Source organism: Polyodon spathula, chromosome 5 (assembly GCF_017654505.1).
Source record: "Polyodon spathula isolate WHYD16114869_AA chromosome 5, ASM1765450v1, whole genome shotgun sequence".
Taxonomy (NCBI): Eukaryota; Metazoa; Chordata; class Actinopteri; order Acipenseriformes; family Polyodontidae; genus Polyodon; species Polyodon spathula.
Genome location: NC_054538.1, coordinates 55,043,382 through 55,069,546, shown reverse-complemented (window position 1 = coordinate 55,069,546; position 26,165 = coordinate 55,043,382). Strand labels below are relative to the sequence as shown.

Genomic DNA, 26,165 nt, shown 5'->3' with positions numbered 1-26,165 from the left:
GTGATAAACAATCTGAAACAATCAAATAGGTACCACTGTAAAAGCAGAGGGGGTCAAGGTTGCCGCAATTGTTTCTTCTAACTTAGCTTGTGTTTTTGTTTAAGATATTTCAATACAGCATAGTTTACAGAAAGTGCAAAAGTACTAAAAGTATTAAAGTACAATATGTAATAAGATGCAACAAGTTAGGATCAACTATTTATATTTACAATGACGTAGTATACAAGGGTAGTGCATTCAGACCTGAATTCCTCTGGTAGCTGGTTCAAACACAGAGGGAACAGGGAAGAGAAGGAGCGAGCCCTGGAGGATGGAGAGTAGAGGGAAGGTATGACCAGTTGGCTAGTAGAGAGGAGCGGAGAGGGCCTGAGGGTGCGGGTGCAGGGTGTGAAGCAGAGGGGTTCATAAGAGTAGCAAACACTTGCCAACTGAGCGCCTATGCTCCCAAACCATTAACATTTGATGTCTTGCCTATTGCAACTGAAACTGACAGGGAGTTGCAGATTGTATATACATTCCTAATCTTGTTTAACTCGTTATCATAACCTCTAATGTGTTACTTTTACATATTTTTTTAAATTACACATGTATAAAGTTTTACATAAAATAAAATAAAATAAAAATAAAAAGTGGCTTTTTTCATTGACGTCCATGTCTTTGTGATGATGTAAGGCTTGACTACAAGTTCCAGAATGCATTCTGCCACCCGATGAACGGCACTTGGTTAGGCTAGAGGCGGATCTGTGTGTTGCATTTCAGTGTTAAATGACAATAACGTCCGGGTGCCAAAAAGGAATGGCAAACATCGTCTGAGCTTTCAAGGTTACAACTAAAACGCAAGAAACATCGTCGATGGAAATCCTAAAATATCCACATCTTTAGAAATAGTTTGCATAAAAGAAGTCACTCAATAGAATGTACACTATAAGAAATGCAACCCAATAGCGAGTACAATGTGGCCAATACTGTACTCGGAGATCTTAGTGTTAGTGAGCAGAAAGGGGAGGTGCCTAGAGACAGGACATGATAGTACGTATCCAGACAGACAGACACACACACACACACACAGTGCACGGACATTATGCAAACAAAATAGCCAGCCAGTGGAGACAACTGTTGCTCAACTTGACAGGGTGGGAGTGACTGCTCTTGATTACGCTAAGGCATTGATCGTGTGAGAGTGTGTAAGAGAGTTCCGCCAAAAAGAAATGTCGGAAAGCGGGACTGTTGAGTCGGCGGGGTCACAGAATGGATCCCACCGCTGCGGGGATAAACCAGCTGGGAATATGTGCGTTGTCGGCAACAAAGTGACAGTGGTACTCGGGGCTCAGTGGGGTGATGAAGGAAAGGGGAAAGTGGTAGATTTGCTTGCTCAGGACGCGGACATCGTCTGCAGATGTCAGGTAAGAGTAACCCCAGGACACTAAGGCAGGAAGCACATATCCCGACCTTAAACCGCAGTGGTTGGAAAACACCTCCTGCAAACCGTATCAATATTAACAACATGGCTATGACTACAAGGAAGTCATTTTGACAGCAAATTGTAGTTTGTTAAAGTAACATTGCTGTACGATATCAACTGTTTATATTATTATGAATACTAGTTTATAATACTGTATTGAGTTGCTGCTGATCCAGGCACTTGTTTAAAAATGTCACCTTGCTTTCAGTGACTAGGTAAGTAAAAGTAATTCTGTACAATTTACTAGTCGACTTGTAATGCATTTATTTTATGATGGGTTCAGTGTCATCGTTGTAATTATTTTAAAGCAACGGCTGTAGTATTGTATCGTTGCGTGGAAAGGAAGGAGGCTCGCTCAGGATCTGCAGGTTCTCGAATTCAAGGTTTATTAAGCCAGGACTCTCATTGGATAGCTGCTGCCAGCTTTACCAGTAAGTGGTACACTTACAGCTGAGCAGACAAATAATAAAATAAGATAAAAGAAAAGAAAAGAAAGTCGAAAACACACAGTTTTGGCCGTGTGCTACAGCCAACTACGTGCAACAGTAGCGGTTTTAGGCACACGCAGCCCTGAAATTGCATGGGTCCCGGGCAGCAAGGGCTCGTGTTGTCGTGCGTGGCTCAGTTACTATTTAAAAAAAAAAAAAAAAAAAAAAAAAACTTGTATTCACCTCAAGTCTGCACCGGAAAGAACGCAGACCTGTCAAATCTCCCTTATTTGCCAGAGCTCTCTCGTTTTTTGGACACTGCCACAGGACATTTGCCGGTGTGACCCTGGTAGTATTTGGCAGTATTAGTGCGAAATACAGTATCCCTGCCAAATAGTGTCGCCACTACAATTGCTTCTCATTGAAGATTACGACTAAAGTGACAATGTGCAATAGATTGCATAGCCATCCCATTGATTTGCTATTTTAATTGTGTTACGTTGTTTTTGGATATCAAAGAACATTGTATTGGTAATTATTGTCTTTACTACTTTAGCTTAGCAGAATACTGTATACATTTACCTTTCAGTGTGTGTAATCATGAGGTGAGGATTACTCTCACTTGCACTCTAACAATCAAATTTTATTTAAAAAATATTTAGTACAGTGACAATAAAAATGTGAATAATTAATATAAAATCAATTATCAGAACTTTTCGGACTACCCTTAATCCTAACTTTTTTTTGTGTGTGTGTGTGTGTGTATAGTGTATATATCTATATCTATATCTATATCTATATATATATATATATATATATATATATATATATATATATACACATTACTAAAATGTAGGACAAATCCTAAAAACAACATTTAAAACCTGTATGGAAGATGCTAAATCAGACAATTTAGAAATATGAAAAGGAGAATTTATTCAATAAGGTGTCAAACTGTTGAAAGATAAACATCTGACTAATCTGCTGACCAATCTCGTGGGTAAAGAAAAACTGAAGACTAATCTGTAGACTAATCTGGTGGGTTCTGTATAAAAGTTTTCAATACATTGCTACCTTCCAAAGAGAAATTGTTGGCATATCTTCTGAAACATTTTTGTTGATTTTTGCAACAATTATTAGGGTATTTACCCTCAGTTAAAAAATTGAATTGTTTTCTAAAACCACTTCTTCCATTTTCATGGACAGATTAAAAATTAAATGTGACAGTTTTTGGGAAAGATGTAGGGAAAAATATTGTAGGTACTGTATGTGGAAATGAATTCGCAAGACTGCGCAGATGAATTTGAGTGACTGCATATGACATACGCACTACCCTTTTGTCAGCAAACCTTTAATTTCTGCAGAAGTCATGCATGGTCTATGGTTACTTACCTAGGGTTTAGGACCCAGACCCTGTGCAAATGTTAAGCTTCTTGGACAACAGTATATTCTCACATGATCATAAGCAACGCTGGAAAAAGGCATACATTGTAAACTATGCAGGACTGATTTATTTTAACAATGGGAAATGCAAACATGTCAACCCTTTAGGGTTCGCGCCAGTCAGAACCCTACTGAAAAACCTTGGGATTCATGAAAAACCTTAAACCTCGACATAAGGATTGGAGCACAACAACTCAAATATATTGACATTATTTATTTCATATTAATAAAACAAAAATACTTCAGATTTTTTTTTTAAAAAGCAGTATATTCTTTTACATTAAATGAAAACAACACTTCTTGTCTTCTTGCTGCTGTTTACAAAAAATCTGCTGAAACATTGTGCATACTCTGTGTTATACTCATGAGGTTATGCTCTGCAACAACGTGACAAAACAACATTTGTGTCTTTGTGACCGCTTCGATAATTGACGTTGTTTTCTTTGTAATTTTGTTCTGAAGTGCATTGTCACATTGTACACCCCTGATGCCACTACTTTGATATCTCGGCTACAAACGGGGCAGAAAGCATACTGTTTCCTTAGTTTCAATGCAACCATCCACTCAGACTGAGTGATTCACTGTGGTAAAAATTTAGAAGAATACATCTTCTGCCTCCGAGATGACAAATTGGAGAAAGAGGTTGCTAAATTAGTTTGTGTAGCAGCTATATGCTAAGGTGCACTTCTTCATAGTGAACACCCCCATTTCAGTGAAATAATAATAATAACCATGGAGGGTTGTAATTGATTTTCCACTTTATCTTATAGAAAGTGGGTTTCATAGCCTCACAAACATTTAAAAATCTATGCTGACACATCCCGTTATAGCTAGAATTGGTCATTTGGCCTGCGCTTTTAAAACAGACTGAAACAGGGTAGACAACAAAAACGGTAAGAATCCATTGCAAGGACATGAGACCCTCAAAATCGTGAAAACCTGTGGGTTTCAAGGGTAAGCCTTGAGACTTGACATGTCTGGCATGGGAGGAAGAATGTAGTTTTGTGGTAAGCCTGAGAGATCACAAAAACACCAAAAAGCCAGTGACGCTCAGAAAAACATCTTTTGTTACCAAAAGAAAAACAGATCAAGAAAGCTACATATGCAGAGATTCTTCACATGTTGTAACTAGTTTAGCAAATCTGTAGCAGACATGTTCCCAGACTCACGCATTGCAAAGCATTCTGAAGACTAAAGTCACACAAATAGTGAAAGGCGTTTCTACTACAATTTCAGCATCAGCATTGCTTTAAAAATTCAAATCGATTATAATCGATTTTCATTTAAAATAGGTGATAGTTGACTATTAAGTGTTACTGACAGTAGTATTATTGATCTGCCACATATGTGCAATGTATTGAATAAGATTGCAATACCACGTTGTTGTGCATTTTGGGTTTAAAAAAAAATATATATGATGGACTCATGCATTTTTATTTATTTTTGTTGTTATAAAGCAGGTGCCACAGCTCGTCCTTTGATGACGAGGTTAAAGTGCAGTACCAAACTAAGCCTTTAGGTTTGTTGTGTGATTAAAGTAACAACACCAGCTGTGTACGCTTTGCTGTCCTGGAAAATCTACTACAGTGGATCTGTTTACAATTTGTTGACTGCTGCCAAATCAGCCACCTACAACTACAGTAAGAACCACAGGGACCAAGAGAGAATTGGATTGTGAAGCATGTCATGGTTGTTTTTCTGTGTGATATGTTTCCTTTTTAAAAGTAACACCGTATCACATTCTAACATTCTCCGAAGTAATAAAGTGGAATAGTTGTATGCCTTTATCTTATGTAGGTATTCTCTTCAATTCAGGCAATTAAGATTTCAGTTTACAAAAGCTCCCATATTTTGAAAACTCAATGTTGACAGGTATGAGAATGACTTATTAGCCATTTTACTGTTCTTTTTATCTATATGCCGCAAACCATAAACAGAAAAAACACAAAGTATTGTGGTTTAAAGCTGTGTGCAAGTTCTTGTCTGTCTGTGGCGCATAATCGTGTCCCTCCACGATTTAAGCTTAACGGTAAGACATTTAAAAATTAACTAATTTTGACACACTGCCAACAAAGTTTGCTTTTGTGTGCCATCAGTGGTGCAATCTTGTGGGGAATACATCCATGTATAGTGTCTCTCACCCGTTGGGCTTTGAGTTTGAATGAACTTGGAAACAATTGAAAATAAATGCGCAATGTGTCATCCTCGCCTCTTGCAATGCTCGAGTACATCTACAAGGGAAATTTTAGGCTGTGCTTGCCTAAACGTGAAATTAATAATAATAAAAAAAAAACGATTTACTTTCTACAGTGTTGCAGGGATGTTTGACTGGACTCGGGCAGATAACGACCGTGCACCACATTTGCCAACAATTCAGCTATAATTGCAGACTTTGCCGCTGTGAAACCTCACACGGTTAAATTTCTAACTGTGTCTGTAAGTGTGTTTTTTTGCGATTGCTGTGTAAAATGCAATACATTTAAGTGTTGTTGTTGTTTCTCTGTTTGAAAGTCATCGTAGATAGTATTACTGGTAAGAATAGGGGCCCCAGAATCAAGCTTTGCATGGGGCCACCGCGGGACAAATGCCGCCACTAACATACAGTCTCTGGTTCCTTTTTAGTCCTGCTTCTCTTTGGTTCTCCTTGGCTCTTCTTGCGGCAGCAGCCCACTACATATCCCCACGTCCAGGGCATGCCCCCGGTGCACCAGCCACCAATCCCAAGCAGACACAGCTTCCCGCTCTCAATCCCCTGATGGTTGCAGCATCTTGTTCCTTAGTTTGTGCCAACAATGCTCCAACTGGGTACCACTCGCGCGGCAAGCCGAGCCCCTGATTAGTGGCGATTCTTCCATCTCTGACATCCCTGAACACCTGCTGCAATTGAACTGTTGACCCTGGTCACCGAACCTTCCCAAACATGGTTGCAACAGACCCATGGCTGTTAGAGTATGTTGTCACAATACTAGTTTTGCATATTGAGTCACAGGTAACAAACAATTTAAAATTTAATTCATTGAGAAATGGGAAATATGAATTAACAATAATAGAAAAAAAAGAAAAAAAAAACATTTATTGTGACTTAGTTTTTAGGTTGATGGGCTCGAAATTGTTGCTTTTGAGTTCAGTTTTATACCATTAGCATTTTTTTAAATTTAGGCTTCTCTGTTTTGGAGACCACATTGTTTCACAAACTGCTGTTGCTTAGTTTGACATCACATTATTCCCGTTCTACTGAAAAAGGGAACAGAGTACCTTTCTATGTGACAACATCTATTAACCAAATTGTCACATTTCATTTTTTTATTAGCACTACTATAAATACTTAAGTCTACTCTCATCATGTTTATTTACAAGTTGAAGTCATTTATTATTTTATTAATTTTTCTAGAGCAACATACAGTACAGCAGTCCCTGATTAATGTCCGCGTGGACAGGTTGTCCGAAACAACAAGGTGTTCAGTTAAAAAAAAAAAAAAAAAAATCGCACACACAAACATTTATAGTGCTTTGTCAACATTTTAAACCAGTATAAAATCATTGCAAGTGAAATAACACCTTGTCAATGTGTTCTACCTGCTACACATTACATTATGTACAAATATAAATCTGTACAGTAGGCCTAAATAATTAATATTGGTGGTTATATTGAGAGTAGTTTAAAAAGAATTTGGAATAGCCAATTATTTTTAGGCTCAGCTCACTGCTACCACCCCCTCGCTGACTCAGGAGCGGCAAAGACAAAAACACACTGTCCTCCAAAGCGTGTGTTGTCAGCTGACCGCATCTTTTTCACACTGCAGGCCCACCATACAGTCACCTCTACAGCGTTGGAGGACAACACAGACAAGCCTAAACCGGCGCTTGGCCAGTTTTGCGCTGCCCCCTGGGAGCTCCCATCCATGGTTGGCAGTGTAATAGCCTGGACTTGAACAGGCGACGTCCAGGATATAGGGCGCATCCTGCACTCCACACGTAGTGCCTTTACCGGATGCACTACTCGGGAGCCTCCCCTCTTCTACTTTTTTATGGTAAACTGAACATGCATGGCTCGGCTGTCAGCTGAGCAGAATATCCCAAAAACAGCTGAATTCGGAAAAGTGGACCAGAATTTGGGACGTTATTTAAACACCAAGCCAGCCCAGAACCCTGAGAACGAGCAGTCTATATGTAAAACTACATTACAGATAAAATAATGAATCCTGTAGCAAAACTAATAGTGGGCAGGATATATATATATATATATATATATATATATATATATATATATATATATATATATATATATATATATATTTGCAATTAAAATAAATCACGCAAACGATTATAAAAACATAAGAAAGTTTACAAACAAGAGGAGGCCGTTCGGCCCATCTTTCTCGTTTGGTTGTTAGTTGGTTCCAGACTTTCACAATTCTCAGTGTAAAAAAGTGCCTCCTATCTTCTGTTCTGAATGCCCCTTTATCTAATCTCCATTTGTGACCCCTGGCCTTTGTTTCTTTTTTCAGGTCAAAAATGTCTCTTGGGTCGACATTGTCAATACCTTTTAGAATTCTGAATGCTTGAATCAGGTCGCCGCGTAGTCTTTATTGTTCAAGACTGAATAGATTCAGTTATTTTAGCCTGTCGGCATAAGACATGCCTTTTAAACCCAGAATAATTCTGGTCGATTTTCTTTGCACTCTTTCTAGAGCAGCAATATCCTTTTTGTAGCAAGGTGACCAAAACGTCACACAGTATTCTAGATGAGGTCTTACTGATGCATTGTAAAGTTTTAACATTACTTCACTTGATTTAAATTCAATACTTTTCACTACATATCCGATATCCATCTATTTGGCCTTTTTATAGCTTCCCCATATTGTCTAGATGAAGACATTTCTGAGTCAACATAATAAACTCTTAGGTCTTTTTCATAGATTCCTTCTTCAATTTCAGTATATCCCATATTATATTTATAATGCACATTTTTATTGCCTGTGTGCAGTACCTTACAATTTTCTCTATTAAATGTCATTTGCCATGTGTCTGCCCATTTCTGAATGCTGTCTAGATCATTTTGAATGACCTTTCCTGCTGCAACGGTGTTTTCCACTCCTATTTTTAGTTTGCTTACCGTACCAGAATCATTAATATAGATTCTGATCCCTGTGGTACTCCACTTGGTACCTCACTCCATTTTGAGGTTTCTCCTCTAATCAGTACTTTCTGTTTTCTACATGTTAACCACTCCCTAATCCATATGCATGCATTTCCTTGAATCCCTACTGCTTTCAGTTTTAGAATTAATCTGTTATGCAGGACTTTGTCAAAAGCTTTCTGGAAATCTAAATAATCCATGTCATATGCTTTGCAATTATCCATTATCGATGTTGCATCCTTAAAAAAATCAAGCCAGTTAGTTAGACACGATCTCCCTTTCCTAAAACCATGCTGACTGTCTCCCAGGATACTGGTATAGGTAATTTTCCATTTTGTATCATATTATAATTTCCATAAGTTTACATATACTAGAAGTGAGGCTTATTGGACTGTAGTTACCTGGTTCAGTTTTCTATCACTTTTTGTGGATCTGTATTATGTTTGCAATTCTCCAGTCTGTCGGTACAACCCCTGTGTCAAGAGACTGTTGCATGATTTTGGTTAGAGGTTTGTAAATAGCTTTTTTTCATTTCTTTGCGTTATATATAGATACAGTCCATTTAAAAGAAAAAGTAGATCACCACAGAAAGCCAATTCTTAAAATATTAATTCAATACAATTCTCTGCAGCTGTCTGTGAGCTGATTTGACTTCTGTTGTCTCACATGTGACAGTGCTGTATTCCATTTCTTTTACTTCCTGATTCCAAACGATTTCATGAGGTCTGGCCACTGGAGCGAGTTCAAGGACAAAGCATCATGTGTCCTTTTCTCTTCAGAAAGTGACATTCCGGTCACATATTGGTAAATTCAGCTAAAACATTTTTTTTTCTAAGACTTGGTTATGGACAACAAAGCTCAGAACTAAATGACCACAATTATCATAACAATTAAGATGTTAAACTGTAATTTGAAGCCATTTACACTTTAATTAAAAAGTAATAATAACCAGAAGAATTACATTTACATTTTTAATTAGTCTGAGAATAACAACTAATACCATCAGTGACACTCTGCTGTCCCTTATGAAAATTAAGTCCAGTTGTAATACTGGTCAAGTATATATTTTTTGGTTTTATTCTAGTTCTGATTAAGCTTTTGTTATATCGTTTTTTATCTTAAAAAATATTCCATAAATAGCAGTACTACTCTTTTTGATGTAAGTAGAGTTATTTATTTATTTATTGATTTAGTTTTTTTTAAACTAGTTAGCAGACATAGGGTTGTAAAGAGGGTTAGCTTCTGTCTTCTATTGCAGTACTGGCATAGTGCATGTTTGTTTTGTTTGTAAACTAATTTGTGTTACAACTTATGTTTGCTTATGTTGAAATGTGTTCATATGACAACAGTGATGCCCATATCACAATTAAACTGCCTCCGTGAATAGTGAGCACTTGCTGTTTAGACCATCAACAGAGTAAGACAACCAAACCAGTACCAGAAAGATAAGATTACAGAACATGATCTAGTATATAGTGGGGGTGCTTTTTGTTTTATTTATTGTTTTTTTTCTGCATCATTAAAAAAAAAAAAAAGCAATCGAAATTAACAGATTACTCGATTAATCGAAACCAATAATGGTATTCATTTAAATATTCGCTCAGCACACCCCTAAATGGGAGTCTCATTTGTGAATGTTTAACAGTGGGGTACTAAACTAACCTGAAACATCTGATTACATGCAGTACTGTACTATAAAGGTAGGCTGCTTCATCATTGCAGTTGTGTGCAAGAACAGTCAAGAGGACACCCCTGAGTCAAGCAGTAAATCTAAGATTATTTTTAAGTGTAACCTGAACAGGTGCACTAAGCCTGAGGCACAGGAAATATGCGCAGCAGCACTTTGCTTCGATACATAAACTCTTGTCCTTCTTGCTGAGGTCAGTCCCCTGCCCCCACTGTACCGTGCTTGGCTGCAGTTTATGCATTTCGTCTTTCTGGTGCCAATTTAACTGCCTCATTGGGACTTTAATTCCTGAGGCAGCAGTTTTGGTCTATTTGAGAATGGAAGAATATAGCAAAGCTGCAGTGGTCTAGGGTGGCTGATTAAATTGTTGCACCTGATAACTCAGATAACCCATCAGTAGGCTTAGCCAGAGTATGTGAGATTACCATGCTGAAGTACAGAAATAATTTTATTATGTGTAAATATTTTTGTTGAGCCCTATACAACTTGGAAGAACCTGTTTTACACATGTCACATGTTGGCTAAAGTAGGCTGCAAAGATGTTTGCATCAGTAAACACTTGCTGCATGTTTATTGTTTGGTAGTTGCTAGCATTTTTGTGCTCAGATGCGTAAAGACTACTGTAAATAGTGTACATTTTTGCATTGTCTATAAATGTAGCATTCAAAAGTACAAAACGTGAGGATCACAATATTTCTTACAGGATCTTGTTATACAACTTGTATATTTTCTATATATGTATTTTCGTTTTTGAGTATGCTTTGAAAATTCACATGACTGCATCAATATTTGTTTGTTCTGTTAAAGTGTTACAGAACCCTCTGCAGTGTTTACAAGAAACGCACTACTTTGCTGTATCCTGTGTTGTCCATATTGCAATATTTTTAGAGGCCTCTATTATTTACTATTTATTATTCATTATTTAATTATTTACATGCCTCTGTGCAACACTGCCCCTAGAGGATGTAAGAAGACCACATTCTATTTTACCTACATCCACTAACTTGCAATTTCTACAAGTAAATGCTTACAAAGTGGTGTTCTTATAAAGTCACCAGGGTGTGATTACTGAAACAGAAAGTAATTTTAAATGATTCTTAACAGTTAAAATAAATATATTCCACACACAAATCAAGAAGTTCCTTGATAAAAGAAAATACCAAAACATTTTTTTTTCTCATCCTCAGTCCCTGTATCCATTTAAATAAATGTTTGGATTTTAAGTATACATTTTAGGTGGTGGAACCTAACATGCATTTAAATGAAGCCTTTACGGAACTTCCTGGTGTGGTTTGTATTGTATTAAACAGTGTTTTTGTTAATCTTTGGAAACACTAAATTTTGACCAACTTATCCCTTTAAATCAGGGGTAGGAAACCTTGGCTCTCCCAGTCCATCCCACTCTAGGACTTTGTTCCAACCAGACCTTTCATTATTAAATTGGCCTCCAGCAGGGTCAATTGGTCTTACGCTGGTGATGTCATTTGACCAATCACAACGCTAGCTCAAAGAACATGTGTTCCGTGGTCCAAACAAAGAAGTGCCATGGAAATACACTGAGAGGCCAGCTAGACTATCAATTAAATCGTTGATCGTATCTGTAAAAAGATATGCCTGCCTTGCCTTCTGTTTCTGTTACAGTATGTTAGTAAAAAGATGTGCCCGGGGTACCTGCAACTCAGACACAAGGTGTCCCGACAGGATTCAAGGGGTTTGTCGACGGCATGCATGCGCTGTATTTTTTTTTCTCTGTTAACAGAAACCGTCTGACAATGTGTGAATACTTTAAATTGCACATTAAATGTCACGCATGCAAAATTCGATCTTTTGATTTGTATAATGCATATTACTTAACCAAAAGCTGTTGTATGAAAATCCACTAATACAATAGAGGGGCTTACTTATAGCAGTTGTAGTGCTTCAGTAAAATACGTACCGAATACCTATTGCACGAGACAGCGTAAGAGAAGAGCTATGGTAAAATATGTTTGAAACATGCAAAATATACACTACCACTAATAATTTTAATTTTTGAAAACCTAAGCTTTTTTTGTTCGATGCCCAGACGACCAAAAAGAAAAGTTGAATTCGACCTGTGTAAGCGACTGTGTAAGTATCATGGAGGCACAGCCAATCTCTGGAGTCACTTGACAAGCGTAACTTCATATTATTATTATTATTATTATTATTATTATTATTATTAGTAGTAGTAGTAAAATGCGTGACTGATAACCTGCTTGGAATGGTGACAGTTAAATAAAGCTTTTTTTGCTTAAATCCGCTGCAGTTCTTTTCATTGGCCGCAATAAGTAGCTGCTGTAAGCTTACCGTATATCGCAAGCGGCATCAATTACATGTACATAAACGTATATTTTTATTTTATTTAAATTATAAAAACATGATTACTGTTCTATATAATCTGTTTTTAAACTACATGTGAATGTTTTATTCCATTTATATGGCTTACCTGTAAAATAATAGGATTTTCAGTCACATATAAACTAGTAGCTATGATGACAGTGGTCGCCAGTAAATTATGCAAATTAGTACCCTCGAAGGTTCGAACCTTCCTTCGGTAATGTGTTCCGAACCTTTGAAGGTCGAAATGTACCCCTTGTTGCAGCCCTAATTCTTTCTCAGATGTTATCCACTCAGAAGATGCCCTTGTACACTTTTTGCGGCCTGTACAGTAGTTATTGATTTAAATGTCTCTTAATGAACCCTGTTACGTAGCCCTTCAGGTACATTTTCGCCAATCTCTCGCCAAGATAAGCACCAACTAAGACATAGCTTCTTTTACTGTAAACTAACGTGATCCATCTGCATTTCCTTCCATCTGATGATGTAATGCTGGCTCCAGGGATTAGCCTGTTTTGCCTCCCTAGCGCATCAATAAACACAACGGCTGCTCCAGGGATCAACCACAGTGTGGCCTCCCTAGTGCATGGGCATGACAACCGTTGATTATACGTTAACTGTTCCAATAGCATTGAATCCAGAAACCTATTACCATAATTCATTAAAAAAGGATGTACAATTCTGCAGTCATCAGGAAACCTATTCCCACAGTGACTTTGTGTGTGTGTTACTCTGTTACTATGTGGTATTACTTACAATATCAGCAAAGAAACCGACTAACCTTTATGGTTTTTAGGTGGCTATGAGGTCAGTCTGTATCTACCCACTGTGTCCTAAACAAGTACAGTTTTCATGTAGTCAGTTATCAAGTACCAGTGTCTGCTGGAAAGAAGGTGTTAACTGTCACTGGTTTAATGTGCCCTAGTGTATAATAATGCAAATGTGAAAAAAATGATAGTTACAACAAGTACTTAGTCAATAGTAGTAATGCTATTATATTTTTTATCTTATCTGATTTCCAAAAAATGCAGTACAACCCTTTAGGCAAAGAAGCTACCCCACACAGCCTGCCCTGAAGTTAGCAGCTGGCAGCACAGTGGCAAAGATGCTCATTTTGACTGACAATTCGGTTCAACTTTTACACAAGGTTAACTTTTACTCTAGCAAATATAATATATTGTAACATGACAGGGAGGGGGTTAATACCCTTCCCGCCAAAAACATATGAGAATGCACATTGTGGTTAATTTTATTGTTTAATTATCACCCACACCTGGGGATCATTGCAAATTAGGACCAGGTGCAGGGTTTAAATAGTCAGCAGCCAGTCTACTTGGGGCTGCTGAGTAGAAGGGTGCAGAAGGTGTGCTCTGTTCTCGAGCAGTCATAAAACGTAAGTGCTGTATTTAACCTGTGTGGTTAATTAGTTTTATGCCAGGTAAACGGCTTATTTGTCCTGCGAGCTAGTCAGGGACCTGCAGAATTGTTTAGTTAGAGCTCCGGAGGAGCGAGGTGTTTGTTTTTGTTTTGTTTATTTTTGCAATTAAAAGTGCGTGCCAGCGCTATTCTTTCAAATCCTGTGTATCTGGTCGTGGTTTGGAAGGGAAAAGAACCCGAGCGAGCCTGTTTGGCAAGTCTCCAGTTCACATATATATATATATATATATATATATATATATATATATATATATATATATATATATTGGGAATTTGGTATTTTTAAAAATCAAAACATTTTGAAATAAGCCCAAATAGTTTCTGTTATTTTTATTTTAGTAAACGTAACAAATTTTTAAAAAAACGACAATCCACGAAAGAGTTTAATAGCAAAATATAATTCACAAGAACTGAGAATGGAAACATAAGTAACACTATGGGCTTTTTATGAACAGTCTGTTTTTTTGTGTTTTTTACGTTTTATTCAAAGAACAAAACAAAACCAATAATAATAATAATACAAAAAAAGCCACACACAGTTTACATATTCTAATGAGGTTGCCTGTTTTGTAGTAATTAAGGTGGCTGCCCTCAACCAAACCGTTTTCTTTCTTAAGTAATCAAAGTAAAACACCAGGGTGGATAGAAACGCTGCCATGTGTGTGTTTATTTATTTATTTATTTTTACAAACCGAAACAAAACCTAACCCACCTCAGGTTCCTAACTAAACAACTAGAGCCTTATGTAATATGGGGACAGGCTAAACCTGTTTACCCCAACCAAACCGAACACACGTTTTTTGTTGTTTTAATTAGTCCCTTTAATTTCTCTTGCTCTCTCTTTCTCTTTTCGAGTTCCTTTCTCCAAATCTCCCTCAGTCACACATTTCCTCTATAGTGATTTTGAAGGTCAAACAATCATTCATTTAACCTAATCGTTACATAATTAATTATACAATTTAGGAGGCCTTCACCAGCATGGCCATCTAGAACCAGAGTCCTAAAGCCCCAATATGCCGGATAGAAATGTACACTCCATCACAATATGTTACAGAATCTATCAAATGCACAGATTCCAATACATTGTTATATTAACTAGTTTTCAGGGATTGGTGCCACATTGGAACTCCATGTTTTTTAAATATCCCCTCCTGTTGACAAATTACCTAGATATCAAAGAAACAAATTATTTGCTTAAATCCAGTAATATGTATTCACAGGTCTGTATTCACAGGAGTGTTTCATATGATTGGCCAATATACTTTGGTATGCTATGGAATCCATTTTACCATGTATTGGAACTACATTTCCTGTGCCATCAGAGGAAAAACAGCCCCATAGAAGGATAGTACCACCTCCATGCTTGACAGTAGGTATGGTGTTCTTTTATTTGTACGCCTGACCAGACTTTCTCCAAACGTAATGACTATCAGCGTGACCAAGTAGCTCGATTTTTGTTTCATCACTCCACAAAACCTTTGATCAGCACTCCTATCCATCATTCAAAAGGTTTTTTGCAAACTTTAAGCGATTGTACTTGTGACATTTTCCTAAGAGTGGCTTCTTCGTTGGCATGCGACCATTGAGGCCTTCACCATGCAATACTCAACCTATGGTTGAAATGGAAACCCCAGTCCTACTTGCAGTCAGTTCACTTTGAATATCTTTGGCAGTCAATCTCGGATTGTTATTAACCTTCCTCACGATTCTTCTACTAGTTCTTGATGAAAGAACGTTCTCTCTTCCAGAATGAGGCAGCGTTGTGACAGTACCATGAGTCTTGTACTTCTTGTTAATAGAAACAATATTTGAAATTGGGTTACTCCTTGGAAATCTTCTTGCATCCTCCAGCTTTTGACAATAAAGCTCTTTACGTTTTCCCATATCGACTTATTGATAATGACACTCTCTAAGAATGTTCCCCTACAATCCAGAATTTTCTAGACATTTCTAAAATTATTTGAATTATATATGTGTGTGTGTGTCTGACTATATTTGGTTTTTTCATATATTGCATCTGGAGAACTGCTTATGCAACTGCCATGAAACTTGGTATTAACATTATTTAGCATATAACTTATTGAGAATATATATAGCGATGTCTGTACGTCCATCCACCTTTCCATGTGTATTCACACTTACAGTTTTGCATATATCTGAACCACCGCTTATCTAATTGTCATGAAACTTTGTAATATTACAGTATTTAGGACAAGTTATTGAGAGTATCAGATTCTGGGGATATACTGTAGATCTGTGTGTTCATCCATCAGTCTGTACAGTATGTCACAATAACACTTACATATATCTGGACAATCCAGCATTTAAATAAAAAAAGTTCTGAAAGTGCTGAAAACTAAATTATTTTTACTACAGGAAATAAATATAATGAATTGTTGTTGCCAATGAAGGGAAGAGATTTGGCTGCTTACCCTGCCAGGTCTCACACTCAAAATGAATGCACTAATGGTGTCATTTTCTGCATTGTAATTAAGTGTACTGTATTTATAAGAAGTGCAGAGTATGGCTACTTTCAAACTGATATAGCGTTTCACATTTATTATTCGTTCAGCCCCATATGATGTAGGAATGAACTGACTGTCACATTTGAATTACTAAGGTATGTGCACAGATTGTATTCACTCAGATGTGAGTGTCTGGTTTCACACAGTCAATGACTGCCACAGCAACAGTAGAGTACACAGAAGTCAGTTTGACTTCAGGATAAGATTGGGTTTCTCGTAACGCTGAGTAATGTATACATGCAACAGATTAGCTGTTGCAGGTGGTTTGTATGGTTGAGTCTAGTGTTTCTTTGGTGAGGTGAAGTGAAAAAGAGGCCACATTGGCTTTCAAATTGAGTTGGAAAACTATTTTTTGTTGTTTCTGACTCATAACTGCAATAGCTGTTGTGACAGAGTGATACAGGGCATGTACATTGTAGGGATGGGCATGTGCAACCATTTATTGGAATAATCAATTCGAAAATTGTTAATCGTTTAGAAAAATACTAATCGTATAATCTATCTTGTATTGCAACAAATATAAATGGTCTGAACTAACCATACTAAGCCTGCCGCTGCAGCCCAACATATTACTATAAATAGATATTAAATAAAACATAATTTCTTACCTAGTACGAGGAACTCTTCATGTTGCTTGGTCAGGTGAAACAAACTGATCACTTACCCAGAGATCATTGACATAATCCTTTTCTGTGGCAAAGCCACTGTCCCGCCTCCATAAAACCTCATGTCATGTCCTAATCATTGTGCAAATGTCTCCTGCGCTTGCCTGGGTATAGAGTAAGTCTAGGCGTTCATGTTTTTGTTTTTTTTGTATTTGTGTTCAGCTAGTTATTTGGGAGGAATCTGCCTCCTCGGTGCCATATCTCCCCAGAATAGTTCAATTCTACAGGTTACCAGCAGGCCACAAAGATTTCTTGTTTTTAACAGCCTAGGCTGAATTCCATTCTGGCTACACTAGCTGTGGGAGTGCCTCCCAGGTCCTCTACACCAGATCATGTAGACAAGAGGATAGACACCAAAAGAAGCCAGCTGTCTGCTGCCTGGCAAACACCTACACCAGGCAACATATAACTGGCCATGCAGCTAGCAGCAGAAAGTATGTCACCTTGATCTACCTGCAGGCTGCATGTGATTCCATTGACACCAACGGCAGGGCTGTGGCAAACGTTGTCACAGCAAGGATTGCCTTCAGATGAAAACATCCACATTCACAGCAGACATACAAGCCAAACTGCTGGAATTGCCCCCCTCAAGGGGACCTTTGCACTGCTTGAAGGATTCCTTGTCCCTGATCCTGCTCAGCAGCTGTGAGAGCTGCATCCTCCAGTGGGAGTTTTACAACAAGTGTGGCCAAGGATCCAGTCCATCCTGCAGCCATAAGAAGGAATTAGGTACGTTTCTACTTCCATGATATTCCTACCACCAATCTAATTGTCTGACAGGCTGGTGGAATATAACATCTGGTTCCTAGAGATCATACAGTAGGGCTACACAGACACTTTCTGTCTCAGCCACCACTGACAGGCATAATCCACACACTGAGGACTGCTCATTCTACTAGTAGAGATCAATCCGTGCTCTATTTATATGACATAGAACAGCTCCTCATCCTTATAGAGGCAGGGTTTCTACTCGAAGCATCTTGTATTCATACAGGAGACATGAAGTTCTGAACTATTCTAGACCTCAGGGGTATGAACCCTTGCACCCTTTCAGAAAAATCCAAGACAGTGCCCTGTACCATCATCAAGGCAGTTCCAGCCAGGAGAGTCTGATTTCAATAGAGCCGAGGGATGCTTCCACATACACAAGCCTGCAGTAAAAGTCTCTGTTTCTCCATCAGGGACCGAGAGTACCATTTCAGGGGATTTCCTTTTGGGTTATCTTCAACCTGCAGGGTGTTCAGCATGATGATGACCAAAGTAGCAGTGCATCACTGAGGCATGAGCCCTCACATCTATCTGTATTAGAAGATGGATTTAGCGCAGGCTCCCTCCAAAAAAAAAAAAAGAAACATAGGGACAAGGTTCTTTACCTTTTTCTCAGGAGCTGGGCCTACTATTCTACAGGGAAAATCATCTGTCTCTCTGGCACAGTCTCTGTCTTCCTGGGGACACAGTTCTGCACACTCTCAGGAGAGGGTGGCCACAATCTGTCAGCCCTCAGGTCACTTCTAGATAGGGGCCAGGCCAACAACACAGTTATTTCAGCAGTTTCAGGGCACTGGCATGGTAAGGGAAGCAAAACTACACATCACAAACTTCACCTTCCGGATTCCCTCCATATCAAGGTTTCTCTGGGAGCCGCAACAGAAGCCAGATGGTGGCGACTTTCACTTCGGGTAAACATGGGGCTGCTGCTATCTCCACAGCCTCCTACACTTCATCTCCATACGGACACCTCCCTACTAGTGTGGGGAGTACACTTATAGGAGGCTTGGTCACACAACTAACACCTTCACTTGAATCATCTTGAGTTTCTAATAATCTGCCATATGCTGTAAAAATTGCTCCAGTTTTAAAACAAGGGGATACATCAATCACTAGAGGGAAAAAGCTTTTGGAGTTTTGTCCCCTATTCATAAGATCTGAACTGGTACAGGACACAGGACCTCACAATCCAGGCAACCTACTTGCCAGACTCAACAACAGCATCGTGGATCTACTCAGCAGAGAAATGGTTCTGCATGAGAGCAGATCCGTCCAGATGTAATACAGGAGGTGTTCAACTAACTAGGTTTTACAAAAGTAGACCTGTTTGCACAATAGAAGAACACAGCCACTGTATTTGTCCCCACAACCATGCAAAACAAGGAATGTATTTTTAATGATCTTGCAAATCATTAGTCATATGCCACATAGAAACTAATTTATGCTGTACATGTAGCTTTGTACAGTATGTTCTAATGTAATATACATGTTTAAAACTGCACCATAAATACAGGATTGTGTTACTAATAAATATTAATTTAATAAGTAATATTTAGCGAAATAATTATTAAATATGTTAGAACACATGTGACACATTAAAAAAAAAAAAAAAAATAAATAATATATATATATATATATATTGAACCTGATTATTAAGGGAAATTGTGGGTGGTGTTAGGAGACAAATTGGACAGGAAAATCAGTAATGGCTTCTCCTGAAACAGCAACAAAAAGAAAACATACTAGCAGAGCTAGCTTACAGGAAGATCTACTGCTAGAAGAAGTACAAATTAGTAAGGACATGTTTAATTTAATTAAGAGGATTAAAAGGATTAAAAGGGACTGAAAATTGCAAATAAAATAAATGCTGCTAGCGGGCCATAACATGGTGGAGGCCCCCTCACCCTACATACTCTCAGCAGAAGAATAGAGGGTCATTGGAATACTGGAGACGTCTATCACATAGCTTCCGCCTTCAAGCTGTTCACTGTCATTTATTTATTTACATAGCACCTTTCATGCCACAGTATCTCAAAGCGCTTTGCAAGTCAGGTAAAACAGAACGAAATAGTAAAAATGACAATAACAATACATAATTATAATAATAACAGTATCAATAAAAAGAAAAAGAAACCTTGTCAAAGATACTACGCACATGTCTTCCGACGCCCTCTGTCGCTGTAATTGTCTCTTAAATACACAGCATAAATTAGAGCAGCCATGTTTCTCAAAGTTCAAAGGGAGACAGTCAATTGGTGCTGGTGAAATACGACAGGTGGTAATACGACCAAGTAGCGTGAGCAACGTTTTGTAGAAATGCTACTTCTATCGTACATTCTGCTCCAAATGTTGTACTAGTACTGCTATATAGAAACGAGCCCTAGGTCTTAACATTTCGTGATTTCCACCCAAAACCTCATAAATCTGAGGAGACCAGAAACCACCCCGTTGATTTCCAGAGAACCCAGAATTTCTACATAGGTAAGACTCTCGATATCATACTACTGGGATAACAGGCTCACAAACTCTTTCAGCTCACAACCCGGGGCGAACCACCTGTCTCCAAACAGACCGTTTCAAACTCATGAGAAAAAAGAAACCTGTGGGAGGAAACAATGACAACGGTGGAAGTGTCAGGCGTACCTGGAGTGGCTGACACAGGGGAAGGGAGGGCTGCTGGTTCTAAGCGAGTGATCCAGTTTTCAACGGCAGGAAACAGGTGTGGAATGAGCTTGATGATTTGGAGGCACAGGTCAAAGAAAGAATCCAGGGAAGCCAATAGGTCGGGGAAAATGGCTGGCTGGAGACAGGAGCAGGATCGGGAGTGTGAAGAGCTGTCCAGCCAGGGTTAGAGGTGAAAGGAGCACAGTGGGGGAAGAATGTCCACTGAAAGGTCTGGCTCGCTGAACCGAAATGTGAGAAGGAAAGGCAGGTTTGGCTGAGATGGACTGGCAGTACATAGTAAATAAAGAAATCCGATCGCTCCCAGTCGGAATTGAAATTACATTTTTAAAAAGAGCTTTCAGAAGCTTGTCAGTGGTCCAGTCTTTAGAGGACAGCAGAGGTGGAGAAGTGTCCCAGGGATGAAGATGTTTAGAGATCGGTGAGGATTAGTAGCATCAGGCCTGGTTGACCTGGACAGCGGGAGAGGGCATGCGGGTGTCAGTGGAGGTTGAGGCGGCAGGTTCAGCGCTGGCAAGGGTTGATGGGTCAGCTGCAATGTCAGGTGGAGGAGAAGCAGTAGGGCGGATAGATTTCTGGCTAGGAGTTTGAGTTGCTGAAGGATGTCCAAATGGAGAAATGCAGTCACTGTCTGAGGATTCAGATTCAGAAGAGAAAGAAAAGTGGAGTGGGTGAGTAGTCTTTTAAAAAAAAAAATGAAGACCCTAAACGGAATTAAGTTCAGTCTGCAGAACTGTGTAGTAAGACACAAATGAAAAAGCAAGACAGAAAATAAGGGCGTGACCTAGGGTTGAAGTCAGAAGTTTGACAGATATTGTGGTGGAATGAAGAAGGGGGAGCTCCTGACCCCTGAACCAAATTCTAAAGTAAAAATGTTTATACATTCTGAATCTTTCTTCATCAATAAAGTTTGAAATGTACAGCTTAGATTGTAAGTATAGATGTTTACAGAAGAATATTCAGTACACTTACTGCATTTTGGGAAAATGTATCAATGTGTTGTTGAGGCACATTTGAAACCAGGCTGGGAAATAACAAGTATGTAGCGTTTACCCAAGCCTGTGATATCAGAGACGCCCAGAGCAGGAGATATGTTATCAGGAGATATCTGTTACAGAGGCTCTTGTCCGGATCTGACAGCTGAAAAATGGAATTCAAACCACATGCTAGAAAACTCCCAAAAAGGATTTCCCAAAGAGGGGTTGCAACTGCAGGACTAAACACATTTTATATATAATTTGATATATAAAAAATGTAAACACAGGCAGCCTAATCATGTGTCTTGAAATTGACAATCGTCAGTTTTTTAGATTAGTTTACATGCTAACTTAGCTGCCAAGCTAAACAGAATGCTACCTATCTTGCTGTTCTCTGGTAAAAATGGAAACTGTACACTGTTCTAATAAAATCTTTGCTTAATCATGTTAAAACCATACAGCATTGAGATACTGATATAGAAAAGTTATGCTAATTGAGAGTATTGGTAGTTACTGTTTTCAAGTGAATGTGTAATGGAAAGAGCCACTAGAATGGCTCTGCAGATTATTTAAATTACATTCTATGTATATGTTTCTGTACAAATTGTTGTGGTTTGCTGCAGCAGAGGGTGCCCGAAGGATGACGTCTATGCATGCAGGGGTGCAAGAATCAAAATAACATTGTTTTGTTAAATTCAGATGTCGTCTGTACAATGCATTCTGTTCTGTCTTCATTTTACCTATTGTAATACTGTTATATACACATTTAGGAGAACTGCATTGCTAATTCTGTGACTATGTCACAGGGCTTCTGTGCAAGATAAAGAAAGGCATCTCAGTTTTATAGAAGACCACTTTCTGCAACCATCTATTCCCTAATCTTTACACACCAATGTTGTAGAGAAGAGTCATAAGGAATTACATGGGAAATCATTTCTGGGGTGAAAGGCCCACTGAAAGCCTCTGATCAGTTACTGCTTGTGGCATTTAGTAGCACATACTAGTGGTAGTGTGCGCCACAAGCACCAGAATGGTCAGTGCTGTCAAATAATATGTGACATTTCCTGGATTTGATTGTGTGTTCTTCATTACAAAATGATCAAGTCTAGTTTAGCATGCAAATGGCAATCCCAATTAATATCTGTAGTGTAAGTACTAGTTTCTGTTCCTTTTGTTGTGTTGGTTTTCATGATTCTTATTTCTGAAGAGCTGAAGAGTCTAATATTGTGGTTCTGATTGATAGTCTGGTAAGAAGGCTTGTAGGAGGCAGGAGTCTTGCCTAACTGTAGCTGAAACGACCATTTGGGGGAATGTAAACAAACTTGTAAGCCAAGGTCAGGTTAAGTAGAATCTACCTTTGTGATGGTATGTATTCACACAGCACAGCCTCCTCCATCTCCGCCCTTGAAGCTACCATTGGTTTGACTTAGTTTCCGAAACAAGAAGAGGAAGGTGGTCGCAAATTGTGTTGTTGTAAATCAATTCTCATTCAGTCAAGTTGGGGGGTTATCCTGGCCTGTGTCTTCTGTGTAAAAATTAGCATTTTTGTGATGGATAATCATAAAATGTGCTAGCAACAGTAGTGGAAACAGTTTGGGAACAGAGATGGGCGGGACATCTTTCATCTCTCTTGACAACAGATATAACGCATCTTCATTGACAATAAATGCACTGTGGGCACTGCTAATGTAAGTTTTAAAAAGCTTAATTTTCATTGCATGCAGGTAACGTGATCTACACACTAATTTGAACTGCTGTGTAATTCAAAAGGGGGTGTGGATTAGGGTCTGCTGACAGTTCAGCAAAAAAGGAGAGGCATCTGCATGGATCCTAAACCCGGCCTAGGAATTTGTGTGAACAGGAATAGATCACTGACAAGCACAGATCAGTAATGATGATACACTGTTGATTTGAGTGTCATTCAGCTTGGCACATGATCCAAAATGGACGAAAATGATCAATTTCAATTATTTGGCCACAGAAATGTATTTTACTTTATTTAATATTCCATGATTTGGTTTACTGATATTTCTGCATTCAAAAATATGTGGAAAGTTTAACAAATGCACCTGAAGGGCCGGTCTTACCTCTTTGTGGGCCCTATGCGTTGGACATATGGGGGGCCCTTTCAGCCACAGTATTACTAGCTAAACAATGTCTAAAAGGTTTGTTTGCTGGACAGGCTTGCAGTGTTTAATAAACTATATACAAAAAGAAGCTTTTGTCACACCTAAAAATATTGCTATAAATTAAGTAACTCTCATCATCAGAAATACATTTTTCTTGATTTTTGTGCCGCCAAATATATTGGGCCCGATTTTCGAAAGGGCTTTAATATTCGGTGGAAATGGTAAAATCTGTGGAATTTTTTAACCTGTTCTCTAATGTGATCCTGTTTAATCCACCAAAATAATACTCCTGGTTCAATTGTGTTAGAGGTAATGCAGTAAGATATATGGGGGAAAATCATAGTATGCAGCATTGGTAGTTAGATTAGGTCTAATATGTCTAAAATTTGCTAGATTCATTTTCACTATCCTACTAACCTTTTTGATGTGACTATCGAATTTCAAACATAAGTCAATGATAATTACTAAAAAGATTACTTCTGAAACTTCCTCAGTGGCTTTCCCATCAATTTGAATGTTGAAATGACTAGTTGGCGGTTGCTTTATGGAGAAACACAAACTGACTGTTTTCTCCACATTTAGAAATGAAGAAATCAGTCAGTCTGATATAATCTTCATTTGCTCTGTCAGTTTAGAAAGTGCCTCGTGCAGGTGTTTGCAGATACACACACCCGCTGTCATCAGCATACATCTGAAAATCCACACTTGTCTGGGAGGTCATTAATATATAGATGAAATAGTAAGAGTCCCAACACAGATCACTGTGGGATTCCAGTAGCAGATTTTCTACAATGAGATTTAACATTATTGATTGAGATACACTGAGTCCTATCCTTTAAACAGGATTCAAACTACCGTAATGCAGGTTCAGAAAAGTTCAATGTGTGTCATTTAGAAAGAAGAACTTGATGGATAACTGTGTCAGATGCCTTCTTAAGGTCCAAAAAACTACACCTCCTTTATCCAAGTTTACTTTTACATTTTCTTTAAAAAAAACAATTTGCGGATTCAGTACAGTAGTTAGGTCTAAATCCGAACTGTAGCGGATGCACAAAATTGCACACTGCAAATTATCCATTAATTGTCCAGCTATTACTTTTTCCAAAACTAGATAATGCTGGAAGACTGATTGGTCTGTAATTAATCACCTGTAGAGAGTCCCCTGACTTATGTATTGAAATTATTACAGCAGGTTTCCAATCTCTAGTGCAGAGATTATATTTTGCTAAACGTGAGCATGACTGTGGGAAACTGCAACTTTAAACTAATTGGAATGGCCTTCTGGTTTGAATGCTAGTTTAGAGAAAATCAATTGCTACTGGTCAATTTGTGATTTATGGGAAAGCAGATCCTGGGAAGAGTGAAAAAAAAGGCGTCTACATTTTATTAAAGGCTTCTTTCTCCAACCATATCGTGCCTTTCATCACGATAAAGGATTGCAATCTAACCCTTAAGTAAATAAAGGGTTTGAATGATTGAGCTGACATGAAGGAGTGGGTGTGGCAGTGTTCTGCGTGTTGCACTTGCTTTTGCAGTGTGCTTTCATGATCGCATGCCATTTTCTTTTTTTCCAATAGTGTGACTCTCTATACTCAGTACTAATGAAACAGCACCTGGAGCAACTTGTTAATCACATGGGGATTTGTTGTTAATTTTAGATATCAGCATGATACAGCATAAAAACCCTCCACCTAATGTGTGAAGCATTGATCAAACAAACCACTGCTGGAGTGCCAGGGCCATGGCAGCAAATATGTGAACAAGTATTTTCCTCTGGCAGCCCTGGGCAAAAGCACAAAACAAATATCCTGCCAAACAGTGTTCTTGGCAGCAATGATATAACCCCAAGTTGCAGGCAACATAAAGCGGCTGTCCAGCTATATCAGCTATGACTGTGTTTCAAATCTGCCCTTACCCATCACAGGTGCAATACGACATTGCATCTCTGAAGCATTAAAGTAAGTTGTCTGCATATACAGTACTGTATGCTTGCCAGTTATGGCAGTGTAACCTTCAGAACGTTTATGAAACTGCTTGCATTTGCCAAGTGCAGCCGAGTTCAAACTCGTCTGCAGTGCTTTTGCTAAGCACTTAAGGTTATTATTGCTGGCGGTGGTGTAGCCAGGATTTTGTTTTGGGGGGCAGGGGGAGTGGAGATTTTTGCAGACAAGTAATAATTAGGGCTGTCAATAAAAAACAGTTAATTTCTTGCGATTAAGGTGTTAATCTTGTTCCTCTTAGCAATATTCTTTATTTCCTTGGTACAGGTAATTGTTGCTTTTAATTACAGCATTAGAATACAGAGCTCAGTGAAACTTGCTCAAAGTACCCCATGGTAACGATCCCTCCCCCTCATTCCAAGACACCCCCAACTCCCCACAGTTCAGCAGCCATGTCACAGTGTGTAAGGTCTTCCATTTAAAGCGACAGTAGCACTAGCTGCGCAGTACACAGAGTAGCAATT

General features: G+C 38.5%; 1 protein-coding gene across 1 annotated transcript in view; it reads left to right on the top strand.

Moving 5' to 3' along the window:
- Positions 1–815: 815 nt before the first annotated feature.
- Positions 816–26,165, top strand: part of LOC121316059 (adenylosuccinate synthetase isozyme 2-like) — a 50,279-nt gene continuing 24,929 nt past the window's right edge. Inside the window, exon 1 of the mRNA XM_041250784.1 lies at positions 816–1,403. Coding sequence (XP_041106718.1) covers positions 1,209–1,403 — 195 coding nt within the window. The 5' untranslated portion in view covers positions 816–1,208. The remainder of the gene's footprint in view (positions 1,404–26,165) is intronic.